Source organism: Nycticebus coucang, chromosome 2 (genome assembly GCF_027406575.1).
Source record: "Nycticebus coucang isolate mNycCou1 chromosome 2, mNycCou1.pri, whole genome shotgun sequence".
Lineage (NCBI taxonomy): Eukaryota > Metazoa > Chordata > Mammalia > Primates > Lorisidae > Nycticebus > Nycticebus coucang.
In genome coordinates, this window is record NC_069781.1 from 153,647,767 (window position 1) to 153,667,192 (window position 19,426).

Below are 19,426 nucleotides of genomic sequence, written 5' to 3' on the forward strand. Positions count from 1 at the left end.
TGTCTTTCTCAAAATACTTTATCTAAGTTAGACCATTTATTTTGATTATTTTTTCCAAATTAAAAAATAGTTACAACATAATAACCAAAAATACATGTACAGATTATGCAGACCCTTACCTAACTCAAGGAGAGACAGAACATTTCTAATGTTCTTTAATTCATTTGATTTTACCTCAATTTGATCTTCAAAACAGAGGACCAGGAGAACAGAAGGGTTGTTCAGACAGGAAAGCCATTTAGCACATGGGCCGTGTAAACTTCTGTTTGCTTAGTTTAGGCCTCAGCATAGCAGGGTGATTGCAAAGCCTGTGTATATAACGTAAGAATTACGTCTGATAGGACTCTCCAGAAAATTATTTAGCAGCTCTAAAAGGTATTGTGTCACCTAACTCCAAGGAAGACCTCCTGTTCTGTCCAACATGTGGTAAGATCGAGGTCTACCAGTCTGATCCTCACTCCTGACACACAGCCAGTGAATTAAATCCATTTTGACATCTTACACAGAACTCTAACGTGTTGCCAATGTAAAATGATATAACTTAATAAAAATGATAATATTTGAAACTATGATTAAATACAAATCCAAATAAATAGCATCTCATAATACTTTCCAGTGCTATTTATAAAACAACAATCTGCCCCATTCTGAAGTGCATCCTTCTCAGAATAACAACAATCATATATAATAATAGCTACTGCCATACACTGAATACTTAGGTGCACACATTGTTACCAAGACGTTCCCTGTCTCAATAGCCCTATAAGGCAGGTGTTATTAATATTCCCATTCTATAGGTGAGAAAACCAAGGGCCAGAGAGGTGACGTAACCTGGCTGGGGTCACACAGCTCGGAAGGGGCAGAGGCTCATTTAACAATCTTGCTACATATACCTCCGTTGAAAGGAATTTCCAATGCACCTTTTTAAGTTTCTATTTGACCTCTGACATATGTAGCTGAATAAGAAAGGCAGAGCCCATAAATGGTATGTCGAGCTTGCTAGTAAATGAGCAAATAACTCAGCTTCTCTGAACCCCTGTTTCTTTATCTCGAAATGGTGATTATAGTATCCTTATTACAAGTTGTTGTGAGGCATCAACATTGTTTCAGGCTGAATTACGTCCCTGCTCCCGCCCACCAATCCAAATGTACAGGTTGGAGTCCTAACCCCAGGCATCTCAGAATGTGACTGTACACGTCGCCCATGGGGCCACACCCTAGAACACGCAGGGGTCCGTATCAGCCTCCTGATGCTCAACTCACCTTAGTCCTGCACACCCACTGCATGAGTGAGTCAGCGTGATGCACCAGCCAGCTGGCCTCTCTCCCTCCGTGATGCCGCTGGAGAAAGTTGTTCCAAGTGACTAACCATCAACGTTACTTCCAAAGTGCCAAGCCCAGTTGTCTCAAGAAAGGTACTAAGCAGTCTAAGAATCTGGGCTTAAGCCCTAAATTGGGCCAAATCGCTTCCCACAGAGAAGCCTCTAGCTCGGCTCCGACCACAGTCTATCCCCTGGGTGGGAAGGGGAGAGAGACAGAGACAGGTACAGCAAATGTCCTCACCACCTCTGAGAAAACTCAAGGGGCAGGGAGTGAGGGGGCTCCAGCCCTTTCCTACCCAAGATCACCACCACCAAGTCATATTTAAGACCCCGTCTATATCCCCACAGTGGGAACACAGCAGAGGGTCCCGCATGTTCTAAACCGCTATGCCCAGGGCATCCATTCAGGCCAACAAATCATAACATCTCTGTTAAGTTGATTGAATTAGATCGGTTCGTGTAGTTATCTATTTTACTGTGCAAAAAATTCTGCCAAAAGTTTGCACACTTTAAGAAAGTCAATTATTACTCTGTTACTTTACATGTTCAGCCAAAATGCAAAAGTAAAATATAATAAGAACTAAATGGGTTTATTTTCAATATAGAAAACTATCTAGAAAAATGTAAAGGCCCTTTCCAGTTGGAGAAACTCTTGTCAAAAGAAAACAATTTGACAGGCTTGGCCACTGTTAAGCCTTCCCAGATCGGACGAGTCCAGCCAGCTTATATTTATTCTAGTTTCATTCAAGACTCCCAGTCCCGCACAGTAAGGGTTTTGCAAATGGCACATTTCTTATGCATTGCTGTAAGCAGTGGGCTGGCTTTGCCTGGTACCAATAAAACTGTCATCCTGTGGAAGATACTCCGAGTGACTGTCGTTTTCCTAAGAGATGCAAAGACCTGAGCCTTTATATACAACAAGAGCATCCTTAACTGATTCAGCATACTTAGTGCATGACATATGTGGACCTCCTCAACTGAAGTTATATTTAGTCATACTTTAAAAAAAGGTTGCTTCTACCACAGTGATTATCAACCGGTGTGGTATGAGAGGATCTTAGGTATGCCATGAAAAATTTTAAAAGATCATTCATTAAATTCTTTTTGAAAAAAGTTCAAGCACAGTTAAATATATTCTATTTTTTTTACTCCTTTTTTTTTTTTTGATCAACATAATTTAAGTGTGCCGTGGAAGTTTAAGTATAGGTTCAAGTGTGCTATGAGATTAAAAAAAAAAAAAGGGTGAAAAACACTGCTCTAGGAAAATGCGATCTCTTATTCAAATACCAGCATTTCTAGCACCTTGTCTGAAGAAACCTCTTGAATCCCTCTGCCTTTCTGCCTCCTGCACGGCTCTAATAACCAGAAAGCACAAAGACGGAAAATGAATTCAGGCAGTAGGAGCGGTAACCCTCTCCCATGTTTCCTGTCCTCTGCAAGCTCCTGGAAGGCTTTTTGAAGTCAGAATGCGCTCCATAGGAGGTGAGGGCTGCCTTTGGCTGCCAGTGAGCAGAAATGTTCAGCTACTTAACACTGGGCCACATGTAGCAGCTACAAAAACATCACCAGGATGTGAAATCTACATACTTCAGCGATATTTCCCCTGCCCTCAAGTCTTTTCAAACCTAGGAACTATGAGAGGGGGGGAACTTGGGGGGAAGGGGTGGGGAGAAACGTCTTGTGGCTTTAACTGACAATGTGCACTGTACATGCAGTAAATCTTGGAACCACATCCCGCTGCTTCTGGGAGTCTGCAACCTTGGGCAGCTAGAGTGTCATATTTAACACAAAGCCTAATGACACAGGGGATCTGGAAAGCTGACCAGTGGACTGTTAGGTGTCTTACATTAATTGTAAGTCAGAGATATATGTCAGCGTACATCCCTGAGGTATCTTTCTGAGGCTAAGCCCTGCGCTGGTTTAAGTTACTCCAGAGTATAGCTTCCATTATCCTGGAGACAAAGGGCTGCGTACATTTGCCAAAACATGATTTGGGGCCAGCTTTTGGGCTCCTCTTTGGTAATCTACAGATTCTAGTCCTTCTGTTTCACATGAGGCATTCACTGCAAGATGACAGCAACCACTTTGCAAATGATCGGTAGCAAGAAATGTTAGGTTACACTTCCTTCTCAATGCCGACGTGAGTTGAACCTGATAGGTGACCCGTATGATGTGTTTTTCCTCCGAGATGTCATGACTGTAGCCAGTGATTCTGTGATGCTGAAATGTGGAGGGAGAAAACAGTAGAATGTGGCTGGGCGAACAGAAACATTGACATCAGACAGACCCGGGGCCAAGTTCTAGCTAGTTCTTTCATTCATGAATCCCATAAACTTGAATGATAGATAACTCATCTTGTCCAAACCTTAGTTTCCTCAACTGGAAAAATATGAATAACAGGGATAATCTGCTCCCTTGTGGGAATTAAATGAGATACTGCATGCTATACATGTAAGTATGTATATAAGCACATAATCAATGCTCAATAAAGAGCTCTCATTATTATGAATCAACTTGCTTTGCCCACAGACAGTCCCTACCCGGCCCCTTTTCCTGGAATTCCAGCTTTTAATAGGTGCATGAGTCATCGCGTTCACTGATTACAGTTAAGCAACGAAGAAATTTAGTCCCATTGGACACTTTTATTTGACAGGGGTTAAAACCATAAAACCAAAAATGATTGTCACCAGGCTACTGTTTATTCAGAGCAAACCAGTATGTGTCTGAGTGTCCACTCCTGAGTCTGGTCTTTGGGGCCACCGTGTCCTCTCCACAGGTGAGCATTTATTAAGTTGAAAATTAACTGGAGGATGAACCATATACATTTAGTCTCCTCTCTTTTATATAGACTCCCAAAAGTTGTTGCACAGAAATACAAAAAGAGTACAAGTACACAAGGAAAAAGAAAGCACATAAAGATAACCCTGGATAAATGGTATCAAAATTATTTTTTAAAAAATCAAAACCATTTTAGAAGACAAAACGTGGGAAGAGAATTGACAAAGTGACTTTAAAGAAAGAAGTTAGAATCTAACTTCTGCAGAAGAAAGCAATGATGAGAATAAGGTCCATGACACCTGAGGGCTGAAACACTTTAAAAAAGCAAAAACCAAACAGGTGCAGAAATAGCTGTTATGGAAATGAATACTGTGTATCCCACCCTGGGTTTCCACTTCCGAAGGGAGCAGAGAAAGAGAAGACAAGTATGAAAGAAAAAAGGGTGGGAGAGGCTAGTTTTTAAGATCATTGAAGAACAGTGGACTCTGTTTGCAGGGCAGGGACCAGGTAAGGCAGGAGAGATGCTTAGAATGCAGGGAAACATTAATTCTCAGAGTCCTCCAAGACCTGTGCGATCTTACACACCCCAAAGGCACCCCATTGGGCTCCCTCCTGACCCAGTCCCAGCCATTTAGATCCCGCTCCTCACCTACCCTCCTGTCCTAATAGCTGTTGTGTGTGCAGCCGAGAATTGCTTCCCAAACAGAAGGAGAAATGTGCCTGGGAAGAGCTCCCTGCTTGAGGGCTAAAGCAGAGGAGAAGCAAGAAAAATGTAACAAACTCCACTCTCAAAAAATGGGGAGGAAAAGAAAATCAGAAGGCCACTCTGGTCCTACACAGGAAGAAGCCCCACACGGGGCAAAGGACTTCTACCATAAACCAAGGGGGGGAAGGGGGCATTTTACATGAATTAAAAGTAAGGTACAATCTACCAAGAAGATACGATAAAAACAAAACTTTACTCCATGGAAAAAAATGAAGCACCAATATATATAAACAAATAATTGAAAATACACAAGAGCGTTTGAAAACTCCAAGGTCTCAGAGACTGACAAGGAAGGCACATAGAAAATAAGAATATAGTGGTTTGATAAACACAATTAACCAGCTTGATATACTTTTCCCAGGGCTCTGGGGTATGTATCCCAGGTATGAGATACATAACCCAGAGTTAGCAGGTTCAAATCCAGCCCAGGCCTGCCAAACAACAATGACAACTACAACCAAAAAATAGCTGGGCATTGTGGTGGGCACCTGTAGTCCCAGCTACTTGGGAGGCTGAGGCAGGAGAATCACTTAAGCCCAAGAGTTTGAGGTTGCTGTGAGCTGTGATGCCATAGCACTCTACTGAGGGTGACATAGTGAGACTCTGTCTCAAAAAAAAAAAGAAAAGAAAAATACACTTGTAATCTTGGGTTGATGAAAGACTTCTTATACCTCAATCTATAAAGCAAAATTTGATAATATTAAAGTAAAATGAAGTAAAAATATAAGCAATAGGCTGAGACAAAATATTTGGTAAAATATAACAAAGAATCAGTAGCTATGACTATAGCTTAATTAATAAATTAATTGATTAATAAATTTTAATAAATTCATTGTTTATAATTTCACAAGAAAACACTGCGGGAAAATGAGTAAAAGATATGAACACATCAATTTTCAGAAGAAATATAATAATAATAAATATGTGAAACCACATTCATACTCACCAGTAAGGAAATGCAAATTACAAGAAAAAAGCAAGGTAATTCTATAGGCACACTGTATTAGTTTAAGAGCTTAGAGGAATGTTTTTCGACCTATTTTATCTCACACTTGAACCTGTAGTTAAACTTCTGCAGCACGCTGAATGATGTTGATCAAAAAAAGAGAGTTAAAAAAAAAAAGATAGACTCACGGTGCTTTGAACTTCTTTCAGAAATAATTTAATTAATGATTATAAAAATGTTCGAGGGCCACCTACGATCCTGTCCGTGACACAAGTGTGTCATGGCACACAGGAGCCTTAGAGTCTGGTGTGCCAAACCTCCTCGGTTTGAAGCCTGGATCTGCTGATTACTCATTGTGTGGCCTTGGGCAAGTTCAACTATCTGTGCCTCAGTTTGCCAATATGGAAAAGAGGGATAACAATACATCTTAACTCTTTATATCGTAAAGACAGAATGAGTTAATATGTGTAAAGTGCTTTGAAGAAGCCCTGGCCTAGAGTAATCACACAATTAATAATAATCCAGTGTTTTGTCATGACATGTGCCCACAAAGGCACACACACACCCCTCAAACTCCCACGCTTACCACACACAGATGGTCACTAAGCAAAAACTGTCGATGACTTTAAATGGCACCAATGGGAAATGGATAAATTTCGTACCTCTAAAATATGGAATAACAATTGGTTATTACAAACTGAGGATGATCCTGGGCACTAATACAGGAAGATACCTATGATAAATTATGGTGGAAAAAAAGCAAGTCACAGACGTCTATGGAGTAAAATTGTGTTTTTAAAGTATGCTATATGTAATATATGCATACAACATACCCACATGTGAACATGTATAAAATGCAAAAATAATGTTATGAAAGGATTCCTTCAAATCGTTAGCAAAGGTGACCTCCAGGCAGAGAAGTAGGATTGAGAGAGAGTTTGTCCAACAAACTCCATTTTTCTTTTCTCTCTTTTAAAGCAGCATGTATTATTCTAAAAATTATAGAAAATAAAATACGAAAAAAATCATAATCAGAACACATTCTCAAAAACTGATACAGGGACAATAATAAGCAAAAGAAAATTATAAAATCAATTTGTCCTGCATGTTTTTTTCTTCTTTTCTCAAAAATGGGTAGAATGATTGGCAAAGGAATTAGTCTAATCAGGCTTCAAAGGATGTCGGTTTAGCTATGGGGTTTTCAAATACTTAAACATGAGCTAAAAAATGTGAAAGTCATACATCTTTCAAGGACAAAAATTCTAGAAATAAATACTGTCCATTAATTGTTTCCATTGTACATAATATTTTGTAAGTTTTACATCACCAGGAATGTAATGTTTGCAAATTCAGACTGCGGGCCTTCAATATTACTTGGGTGACATAAACAAATTAAAATAAGGCCAATCTAAGCCAGTTGTGTTTATCAACTTGATCCCCTCTGAAAACGAGAAATGAAGTCAAATACCCTTTAATACTATTTATTAGTGGAGTAATATAATACATTTTGACAAGTCGAACAGTTGTAACAGGCGGCCGTTAAAGTCTCTACAGGGCCTGTTTAGAATAAAAACAGGAGTGAAAGACAGCTCTATAACTGGGTTTTAAGAACAGCTCAGCCATCAACTATATCCTAACCAAGTACTTTTATCCAGTTAATTTACAGAGTGAATCCCTTAGGGTCTCCAGCCTCTACCACTGCAGCTCATTAGAGCCCAATATCCAACTTCCCTCATTGTAGACTGAAAGCATTTATGCTTAAAATGTAATTAAACTTAAAACAAACAAGATCTTTATTCCCTGACAGTCTCGCTATTTTTAAATTGACAAAGGCATGAACTTATATAGGATTATTTAGAAAGCACTATACATTACAGCCACTTAGGGCAAGACATTTGCCCAACTGTTCATCCTGCGTGCAATTAGAAATCTAAATACTTGGGTAACGGCTTTCTACTGGGAATTAAACTTGCAGATCTCTTACAAACGAGTAATGTGGTAAGACTCGCTATCCAATGAGGTGTCTTATTGAAATATCCCAGGCCGTTTCACTTGTCACAGCTGTCGTTTCAGCCTCCTGCACTCAGAGTGTATAGCTTTCATTACGAAAATAGAAATTTGTGTCCTAAGTGCTGTTACATTACTAATGCTAAATATTTAATTCCCTGGGGTTCCAATTATGGTTGAGCACTGGCAACATTGATTCTACTTTTTAATAACAACTGTAAAAGCAATTTGAGCATTTTTCAATTAATTAAATACATAGTGAACGAGTAACCTCTTGTCATTTTGCCCTCCAGGACCTGAGCTAATTGGTGTAGAATAAAATGTTTTGAAAATTAACTGATATTCTGGTCTGCACACTGTTACACCGTTACATTGCAGTTTGCAAAATGAAGTTTGTCTTCTATTATAGTCTGCAGATGTGAGAAAGTACCTGGGTTTTATGTGTTTTACCGTGTGCCTCTAATTAGAGCCAAGTTGAAAGTCAAGTGTGGTTCTCTAAACACCAGTCAGTATCAATAACACTTTACATCATTCACAGATCAGTGCCACAAATTTCAAAATAGGAAAAGTTTCCTCAGTTTCATTATGTGTTTTCACAATTTACCTTAAACATTTTGAAAGTTCACTTGTAAGAATTTCTATCCTTAAGTATATCTAGATAGGAAAGTTCAAAAATAAATTTTTATATTTTTTTTTTTCACAAGAGAAATCTACAAATCAGATGTCTTGGAAAGACCTTCCCTTTTAAACACTTTGTTTCAGCCTCTGTTTCACCCTAGAACAATGCCATAAATAAGCTCTAAATTGGTGTTTCAGCTGAAAAGGACGAATCATAAAAGCAGATGCCATTTTACTCACATTTTAAAATGAACCCTGTTCTGAAGTACAATGAAATCTGATTAAGGAGACCATCTCCTTGTAGAAAAACGTCTCCAACAGGTGTTCATCTAGCTCGGAGTCTTGATTGGCCATAATCTAAAATCCATGCTCGGAAAGCAAATGCCTTTCCAGCAGCTGTCTGTCTAACAGGAATGATCCCCTAAACAGGTTTCACTGAATTAGAAATCTCAGCAGAAGCATTATGGCTCGCGGAGGAAGACACAGAATGTGAAATTAATCACTCTGGGAGAGAGAGGAAAAAAAAAAAAATAGTCGGGAAAATTTAATCATTTCCCTACCAATCTTTAGGGTTTAAAACTTCAATATTTCTAAGATTTTAGTAACATCTTTGAGAAATGAATTTTAATTACAGGATTAACTTGATAGCACCAGTCAGTTAATATAAATCGAGCAGGCTAATTTTTTTTTTTTTTTTTATTAAACTAAACTGGATAATGAGAACATTTTAGATTTCTGAGGTTCAGCTGACTTCTCTGGAAGCAATCTAATCTATCAGCAAATACATACACCCACATATGAATTAAAGAAATAAATTTATTTAAGGCTTATTTAAGTGTTAATCTATATATAATGTAACATCTTAATAGACTTTTTAGAACATTAGCTTAATTAATATATTCTGTCATTAATAATGCTTAAAATAATAAGCCATGTATTTAGTAAGTAACATATTACACCCGGTTATACAAATTATTTTTGCCAAAGACCATTTATTTTTTTCCAGCCCAAAGAAAAGCTATATTTTAAAAATCTAAAAGTAAAAATAAAGGAAACTTGTGCTTTGGATATAAGCAGTAGATATTTTTGTATTAAGAAATGGATCAGAATTTACTTTAAAACATGTATGTACTAGGTTTGAAAAATAATAATTTCATTAACTGACTAATATATGGACAAACTACAACTAGAAATAATAATATTCTGCGAACATTGGACACTTTATCTATGATGATAATTAACTCTACTATATTTGGTACCAGGGTCCCCAAGTCTGCACCAGCTGCCATTGGTTGTCCAATGGGCAGTGTCCAGCCACCTCTGGCAGCAGCAGGACACCAGCTAGTTGAAGATGATGAGATGCTGTCCCCACAAGATCACATGCTCATCAGGCTGCACTCCTCTCTCTGTGTGACCTGACACTCCATGTCCTCAGCGCGGCTGGCAGCACCAATCTAAGTTAGCACTAAGTATTATCTATTACCAGTATGAGGAGTACTTAGTACTTAGGACCAGTGGGAAAATACGACTGACCTTGGAAAGAGACAAGCTGAGTTCAAACCTGCGAAGGCCAACAGTGATGTGACCTTGGATGAGTCTTCTGACACCTCTGCCCCTCTGGTCTCCTGATTCTTGTATTGAAGAATCCAATGAGAGAAGAAGAAGAAGAGGCGGGAGGAGCTAACACAGCATGGAATGTAAGACACCCAAGGCTTCCAGTCCAACGCTCGCCCACCGGTGCCATTAACAAGGACTTTTCATTGTTACTTTGCAGACTATCTAAGGTAAAAAAAAAAAAAATGCACGGAACACATCCATTATAAAGCACCATAACAGAAAGAAAAAGGTTAGAATCATTAAGGGCTCTGTAGTTTTGACTAGAGATGATTATTTTGGAATTAATCAATAAATCATAAGCCAAAAGAGCATGCATTTAAGGCTTATAAAATAAAAGGAAACAGAAGCAATAGAAGGAAGAAGAAAAATTAGCAGGGTGTAGTCACGATGTAGGCATCATTTAATAAACTGTTAAATTTAAATGAAGCCTGTTTAACTTTCTCTTCTAAAGTGTGTTCGAATATTTCCCGTAGTTGCCAACTCAAGGCCCATGGCTCCTCTATCCTGGCTATAATCAGCCTCTGCAGAGCTCTGTGAACCAGAGAGGGATGTTGATAGAAAGACTTAGAGCCCGTCTTCCAATTGCTAAACCATGGAGAGAACGAAGACCGTAGTTGCTTTCGAGTTAACACATAACTGTGGCATCTGACCTGCTAGTGGGCTCTGGAAGCCATTTCTCAAGCTGGCTGTACTCAAAGAAGCACCCTTCTCTGGTCTCCACGTCCACAGAAACATAAAAGCAGCAATTTGAAGGACAGAGAGGGGAGACGAGAGACAGGGTCAAGGAGAAACACAGTTGACAGCAATCGAAGAAAGTAAAATGTTTCAAGAAACGATGACGAGAAAATAGAAAACAAGACAAACAAAACTCAAATCCTGAGTCCTTTAATGCGGATTTATGCAGTCCAGTTCTTACTGATGACTGTGAATTATAATCAAAGTTAAATGAGACTTGATAATACTGTTTAAAGTTCCATCCCAAATAGTTAAATAGTTGATTAAAACGGTTAATTCGTAAAACTTGGCTATCTTGAAAAACCCAGTCCCTGAGTGTTCCAGATGATGATGGTTTTATTGTAGTTGGATAGTTTTATGGTTAATGTACTGCGGCATAAATAAATATAGCTTAGCCTAAGCGTCTCCACTGAAAATACATGTGTCATAACATGACAAATCTAATAGGCCAATAACCAAGCAAACAGTAAGTAACTCAAGCATAAAAATATATAACATTACAACCGACTAATACAAACTCGTCCTCTTCAAAATGTATAATACAGTTATGCAAAATGGACTTTCAAGATGAAAAAAATCAAGTGTGAAAAAATAAACGGTGAGAAAGAAGTATAACATTGTTAACTCACAAATCCTACAGATAAGAGGCTGTAGGAAAACAAACCTGGCTTATGCATCTGTGTGATAATCAGGATAATCCGTGTAACACAATAATGATAGACACCATTCTTTTTGTTTTTTGCAGTTCTTGGCTGAGGCTGGGTTTGAACCCACCATGTCCGGCATATGGGGCCAGCGCCCTATTCCTTTGAGCCACAGGTGCTGCCCCGATATACACTATTCTTAATCGAATTTACAACATCAGGGGATAGTAGGTGCTTGATAAACAGTTGTTGAACTGACATGTGATTTACACGTTTGGACGTCAGATGAATCAGGAGATATCAGGAATATCATCAGCTTTTCTTGCAGTATTTGGAGAACTGAAACAGAAGGGAAGTGAAGGAGAAGAATTCCAGTTACTCCAGACTATGATGCACACATTGACTTTGACTGCATCTGGGGGTGAAATCTGCTGGGCAGATGATGTCTTGTTCTTGTAGGTTTTTCAGAGCAGTAGACTGTGGCTAATCTACAAGAGATGGCAGGACGAAGCTGCAGTCCTGGCCTCCCAGCTCTCCCAGTTCCAGCTTCACTACTAGCTGGTCCATCCAGTGAGGCTTACAGAGGATGGCCTGATTTGTAGTTGTAGGGGAACAGGTAGAGGTAACCTCCATGGAGCCCCAGGGACAGAGTGGTGACAAAAAGGCTCTACATATTGTTAGCAACCTCCTTTACCTCCTTCCCAGGTTCTGGTTAGTCAGGGTTTTGGCAACTCCATTGTTTTAGATTTAACTGGCATGACTATCGGATTGGAGCATTTTATAGACACTGTCCCCCTGGAAGCAAGCACGCTTGTCTTTCAGATGTACTGGCTTACCTCACACATTGCTATGCTGTCTGCCACTCTATTAACTCAAAGATGATAGTAACCCTTGCATTTGTTCCAATAGGCTATGAATCATGGACGGTCTAACCATGGATGTGGGTAACCCCTAAGACCTCAGCTTTACCCCAGCTCTATTTTCCAGGTCCAAAAATCCACACAGCCCACCAGGACACAGGCAGAGCACTTCTGGCATCACAAAATGCCTTTATGGTGACCTAGTCACCAAATAAGTTAATAGTAAGAACCTCACATATCTATCTCATAAAGACATCTCTGTGTTAAAGATTTTATAAACACTGATGAAGGACATTCCAGGCCTCTGCAACTCATTGGCAAGGGTGGGGAGATTATTCATTGTTTATGATATTTTGGGAAATAAAAGATCTGTGGATTTAGAAACTCCAAAGGCAAACCTAGCAAGGCGGCTGAAAGATTGTTCAGAGACAGGGTAGAAGAAGTGGGATGCCCTCTCTCTTCTAGAGGAGGGGAGGGCAAACTAGATCCAGCCTGTGGGCTAGTTTTATAAATGTTACTTCAACACTTTAGGAAAGTATCATTGGAACAGTCACATCCACTTGTCTATGGCTAAGGGGACTAAGGAGACTGTGACTAATCTATAAGAGACAGCAAGGATGAAGCCGTGGTTCCGGCCACCCAGCTGCGTTTGCCATGCAGTGACAAAGTAGTTGTGACAGAGATTGTCTGGGCCACAAAGCCCCAAATATTCTCAATTGGAGTTTTATAGAAAAAGTTGGCCAATTCCTATTTTAGAGTGTCTCTCCCTGAGAAATACAGGAATCCCAGCAAAGCTGCCTCCATCCTGGAAAGCTACTCCCCCTACCCCTGACTGTAGCCTCTTCCCCCTGCCCCAGCCCTGAGATACCCGCTTTCCGGCTGTGAAACACCCCACGAAGACTGACCATCACAAAGTTATCAGAGTTAGTTCATTTCTAAGTTCCCTTTCCAGTTCCACGCTCACTGCTCAGAGACAGGGCAAAAGGTGGATAATCTCTCTGCTTGAGAATCCTGCAGCCTATTTTTGTAACTGTTGTTGGAATACTTTTGTAAATGTGGCATTGGAACACAGCCACACCCTCGCGTCTATAGCTGGCTTGCATTGCAGTGGCAAAGCAGTTGCAGGAGAGATAACATTAATTGAGCACCTGGGCCCTGCCTGTGCATTTGACCTCTAGTGCAGCAAGGCCTCAGTGAGGAGGATATAAAGGATGTGTGGCCTTTCACCAAAAAGGAAGAGAAGAGAGAAATCCCTCCAAACAGAAGGCCTGGCCCAGGCGCAGGAGGCATGGCAGTGGACGTGACCGCTAGGGTCTCCCTTAGGAAATCAGCCACTGGGAGAAAGAGTGTGTGGACTAGAGGGTGGGAAACAAAGCATACGAGTGGACTGTCCGGTGGTGAGAGACTCATGTATGTTGCTGCAAAGTTGAGAAATGAGAGCCAAGAGGGTGCCTGTAAAGGATTTAAGGAAGGGCACGAATTGGTCAGATGTTATTTTAGGAAGATCACTTTGACAGAAGGGTCAAGATGGATGTGGGGGATGTCTATGCCCCCTCCCAGGCTGCTGCACCCCCTCTGCTATGCCCACTCAGAAAACTAATCATCCTTTTCTATGCACCCCATGCATTCAACCTTTCCTCCTGGCTCTTAAGGCACCTTTTGGACAAGTGCAAATATGGTCTGGTTTCCATTCCAAATTGTAACTTTCTGAACTGCCTCCTAGCCCCTTTTATCTGTAGTGAAGGACCAACTGTTTGTTGGTTTTGTAATTTCTGATCTACTGTAGAAAGATATTTTTATAAAATACAAAATTGTGCACTTGAGTGTCATGGCAATGTCAATTTGCCATACAAGTCTCTAAATGCTTTATCTCATTTTGTGCATTTATCTTGTTATAGGTCAAGAAAAAATGCTAGTGGACTCCCAGGTGACAGTCTGGCATGTAAAGGGCTTGGATGTTACCACTCCATCTTAACAGGTAAAAAGCTGAACTAACTGAAAAGTCAACACTCTTCTTAGGTTGGTAAGACTGAGGACAAACTACTGCCCCTGCAACTGGAGAGAGGGGCAGGCACAGACAGAAAACAACTTAAGAGTAGAAATCTCTGTGGGAACCAGGGTTAGGGTAGGAAATCCTGAATTGTAATTGACCCATTGCCAGAGACTTGAGTGCACAAATCTGACAGCACTCTGGGAGGCTGAAGCAGATGGATTGCTTGAGCTCAGAAGTTCAAGACCAACCTGATCAACAGTGAGACCCTGTCTCTACTAAAACTAGAAAAATTAGCCAAGCATGGTGGCTCATGCCTATAGTCCCAGCTATTCAGGAGGCTGAGGCAGGAGGATTGCTTGAAGCGAGGAGTTTGAGGTTGCTATGAGCTAACACAGCACTTTACCCAGGGTGATAGAGTGAGACTTAGTCTCAAACCAAAAAAAAAAGGTCCTCCAGGAAAACCCAGTTCTGGGGGCCTATGATTCTGTACAGTTTACCTTCTACAGTTCCAGGTTATAATATTGGAGAACCACCCCCATACTTCTGGCTGGAGTGGGGTGGGGTGAGGACAGAACCATTTTAAAATGTGCCAGAGCATTCTGTTCCATTCTGTTCTTAACAAGATCTGCCTTCAAGAGAAAAGACTGAACCAGAGCCTTAACCTACTGGAGTATCATTAGAGTCCAGCTGCTTGGAGGGAGTGAAGTACCCAGGGTCAGCCCTTTTAGATTTCCATGGGGGACAAGGGAGATGTCCCACTCCAGTCACCCCAGCCTGGTCCAGTCATTCTGGACCATCTAACAGAGGGAACTAAGAAACATGTGGGAAATTCACAGTCAGAAGCACAAACTTACTCACAGCTTGAGCTGACAACAGGTCTATAGAAAGCCTCCCCTGACTTCACCTCACCACTTTACTAGAGCCCTGTTTATAGCAGCTCCTTGTAACCAGTATACCATGCCCTCTTTCAGAATAAAATTACAAGGCCTACTAAAGGGCAAAAAACACAGTTTGAAGAGATAAAGCTAGCATCAGAACCAGACTCAGATATGGCAAAAACATTGGAATTATAATATTGGTAATTTAAAAGAACTATGATTGCTATTGTTTGACAGGTTTTGTCCTCTCTAAAACTCTTGTGTTGGAGCCTTAATCCCCAGTGCAACAGTGGTGATGGTGGGGCCTCACTGGAAGTGTTTAGGTCATGAGGGCCCCGCCTGCATGAGTGGATTAACGCCACTTTAGAAAGCATTTGCAAGAGTGGGTTCTCTCTTTTTTGCTCTTCTGCCTTATGAGAACACAACATTCATCTCTATTTGCCCTTTTGCCATGTGAGGACACAGCAAGAAGTTCTCACCAGACAGCAGGGGCTGGAGCCTTGATCTTGGACTTCCCAGTCCCCAGAACTGTAAGTAATAAATTTCTATTCTTTATAAGTTGACTGGTCAATGGTATTCCATTGTAGTAGCACAGATTAAGACAGTGATGAAGATGATAACAGTTCTAATGTAGTAGAGACTGTGCAAGAACATATGGGAAAAATGAACAGAGATATGGAAATACTAAGAATCAAAAAGCAATGCTGGAGATAAAAAAAAACACTGTAACAGAAACAAAGAATGCTTTCGGTGGGCTCCTGAGTAGACTGAGGAAAGAATCTCTGAGCTTGGAGATAACACAATAAAAATGGTCAAAACTGAAAAGCAAAGATAAAAATGTCTGGAAAAAAACAGAACACAACATCCAAGAACTGGGGACAGCTATGAAAGCACAGCCACAGGTCGTGAGAATACTCGAAAGAGAAGAGACAGGGAAAGGAACCCAACAAAATCCTTAAAGCCATAATGATTGAGAATGTCCACAAATCAATGTCAGACAAACCACAAATCCAAGAAGCTTAGAGAACACCAAGCAGGATTGATGCCAAGAAAAAAAAAATCTACAGCTAAAATGCTCATCAACTTGGGAATGGACTAACAAATTGTGGTATATGCACACCATGGAATACTATTCAGCTACAAAAAAGACAGTGACTTCACACCATTAACCTGGATGGAGTTGAAACACATTCTTCTTAGTAAAGTATCAAAATAATGGAAAAGCAATTATCCAAAGTACTCAATACTAATATGAAGCCCGTAGATGATCTGATGCATGCTCACATAGGAAAAACACTCATTTCAATTCATGCTGTGGGAAGGGGAATGAGGGAGGGGGAGGGAGGTGCTCCCACTCAACAGGCACAGGGTGGGGTGTTTGGCACTCACCTTTTGAGTGTGGGACATAACTACAAGAGGGACTCTACCTAACAAATTCAAATATTTTGACTTGGTGGCATGTACCCTCACATTAACCTGAACTATATAAAAGGTTGAAGATGTATATACTTGAAAAAGATTAATTAGGAGCCATTAAAAAAAATCTACACCTAGGCACATCATCTTCAATTACAGAAAATCAGAGATAAAGAAAACATCTTGAATGAAGCCAGAAAAAGCATTTACCTCCAGAGGAGTTAAGAATTACATCTGATTTCTCAGCCCCCATGTAAGCAAGAAGAGGGCGAAGTGAAATACTCAAAGTGTTAAGAAGAATAAACCCCACCAACATACACCCCGCAAAATTATCCTTCAAAGGGGAAGGAGAAATAAGTACTTTCTCAGACAAATGAAACTTGAGGAAATGTGTTATAAATAAGCCCGTCTTGTTTAATGTTAAATATTAAGGGTTAAAACATTTTTTTTTAGAGAGAAGGAAAATTACGTGAGTGAGAAACTTGGATCTATATAAATAAAGACATCAGAGAAGGAATATATGAAGGAAAAATAAAAATATCTATTTTTCTTATTCTGAATTGATTTAATATATAAGGAGTTGCCCAAAATAATACTAGAAACAATGGTATTTGATTATGTATGTTTCCTATATGTGGCTTATGTTTAAGTAAAATAAATGACAGCAATGATATAAGGAATAGGAAGAATTCAGGATTATTTGTTATTAAAAGGTAATCAAACTACCTATGAGTCGGTATAATTTTGTTAGATTAAAAGGCTTGGACTGATTGTAAATTTGTATATTGCAGACTCTGGGGCAACCACTAAAAACATATTTAAAAGAAGAAGTATAACTGATATGGTAAGAAAGGAGTGAAGACAAAGGCATATAAAATGTATAATTAAAACCCCTGGCAGAAACAGAGGAGAAAAAAAACATAGAACAAAGAACAACGAACAGCAACAAGTAGAAAACAGTAACAAATATGACATATTACTCCAACTATATCAATAATCAGTCTCAATATCAGTGGTCTAAATGGACCAATTAAAAGACAGAAACTGTAAGAGAGTGGATCAAAAACCTAGATCTAATTATATATTCCGCATAAGAAATCCACTTTAAATATAAACAGGCATGCAGATTAAAAGTAAATGGATGGAGAAAGCTGTACCACACTTACACCAATCTAAAGAAGCTATATTAATTACAGTCAGAGTAGATTTCAAAGCAAGGAGAGTTATCAGTGATAAAAAGAGGCATTATAGAAAGATAAAGAGGTCGGTTCTCCGGGACGTAACAATCCTTAATGTGTAAGTGCTTAGTGAAGAGTGTCAAAAACGCGTGTGGCAAGAACTGATAGAACTGGAGAAACAGATGAATCCACTATTATAGCTAAAGACTTTAGCACCCCTATATCAGAAATGGACAGATCCAGCAGGCAGAAAATCAGTTAAAGACAAAGCTGAACTCAAAACATTATCAATCAACTGGATGTAACTGACATCTATAAACTACTTCAATAACAGCAGAATACACGCTCTTCATAAACCCGTATGGAACATTCATCAAGATAACACATTCTGGGTCATAAAACACACCTTACCTAATTTAAAAGAATATAAATCACATAACATCTGATCTAAAAATAATGCAATTGAAGTAGAAATCATAAACAGAAAAATAAGCTAGGAAGTCCCTGAATAAGTGAAGATTAAACAACACGCTTATAGATAACATATGAGTCAAAGAAGAAATCTTCAAGAAATTTCAAAATGTTTTGAACTAAATGAAAATGAAAGCGCAACTTATGAAACTAGGCAAAGAAAAACAAATTAAATCCACACACAGTAAGCTGGCAAAATAAAATAAAAAATAATAAAAAACAATGGAAATTAAGTGGGGAGTAGGAAAGTGGCTTAATTCACACCTAACTGATGTGATGCATATAGACTGGGTGAAGGGCACACTTACAATTTTGAATTAAAATGTATGAAAGCAAATTATGTAACCAAAATGTGTATTCCCCTATAATATTTTGAAACAAACAAACAAAATAATAAAAATAAAATTCAACTAAGAAGTTAAAAAATTATAGCACAGTTAAGGTAAATATACAAAAGTCAATTTCTTTTATATATACCTGCAATAAACAAGTGTAATGCTAAGTTAAAAAGATTTACTTAAGTTAATATCATTTACATTAGCAGTCCCCCAATCAAAGTTATAAATCATACAAAATATGTATGAGATCTACCTGAAGAAAACTGCAAAACTGATGGGAGAAATCAAGACCTAAACAAATGGAGAGATATTCCATGTTCATGGATAAAAAACTCAATATTATCAAGATGTCTGTGCTTCCCAACTTGGTCTACAAATTTAATATGATCTCAATCAAAATCCAAGCAAGCTATTTTATGGATAGCAACAAACTTAAAGTTTATATAGAGCCGCAAAAGACCCAGATTAGATAACGCTGTATTAAAAAAGAAGGATTGACACTACCAACTTCAAGACTTACCATAAAGGTACATTAACACAAACATGTGGTAGTGGTAAAAAAAATAAAAAGGTAGAGAAATAGATCAATGGGACAGAATAGAGAGCCCAGAAATGGACTATATTAACACAATGATTTTTGATAAAGAAACAAAGGAAATATAGTGGAGAAAATAGTCTTTTCAACAAATGGACATCCACTTAAAAAAAAAAAAAGAATCTAGACAAAGGCTTTATACCCTTCACAAAAATTGATTCAAATGGATTATAAACCTAAACGTAAAATGCAAAACTATAAAATTCCTAGAAGATAACACAGGAGAAAATCTAGATGATCTGTGTTTGGCGATGACTTTTTACA

The 19,426-nt window shown here is 39.0% G+C and overlaps 1 protein-coding gene across 1 annotated transcript in view; it reads right to left on the reverse strand.

Annotated features, from left to right (window-relative positions):
- Positions 1 to 11,584: 11,584 nt before the first annotated feature.
- LOC128560580 (uncharacterized) overlaps positions 11,585 to 19,426 on the reverse strand; it is a 31,275-nt gene continuing 23,433 nt past the window's right edge. The window contains exon 5 of the mRNA XM_053554051.1: positions 11,585 to 11,772. Within this exon, the coding sequence (XP_053410026.1) occupies positions 11,651 to 11,772 (122 nt within the window). The 3' untranslated portion in view covers positions 11,585 to 11,650. The remainder of the gene's footprint in view (positions 11,773 to 19,426) is intronic.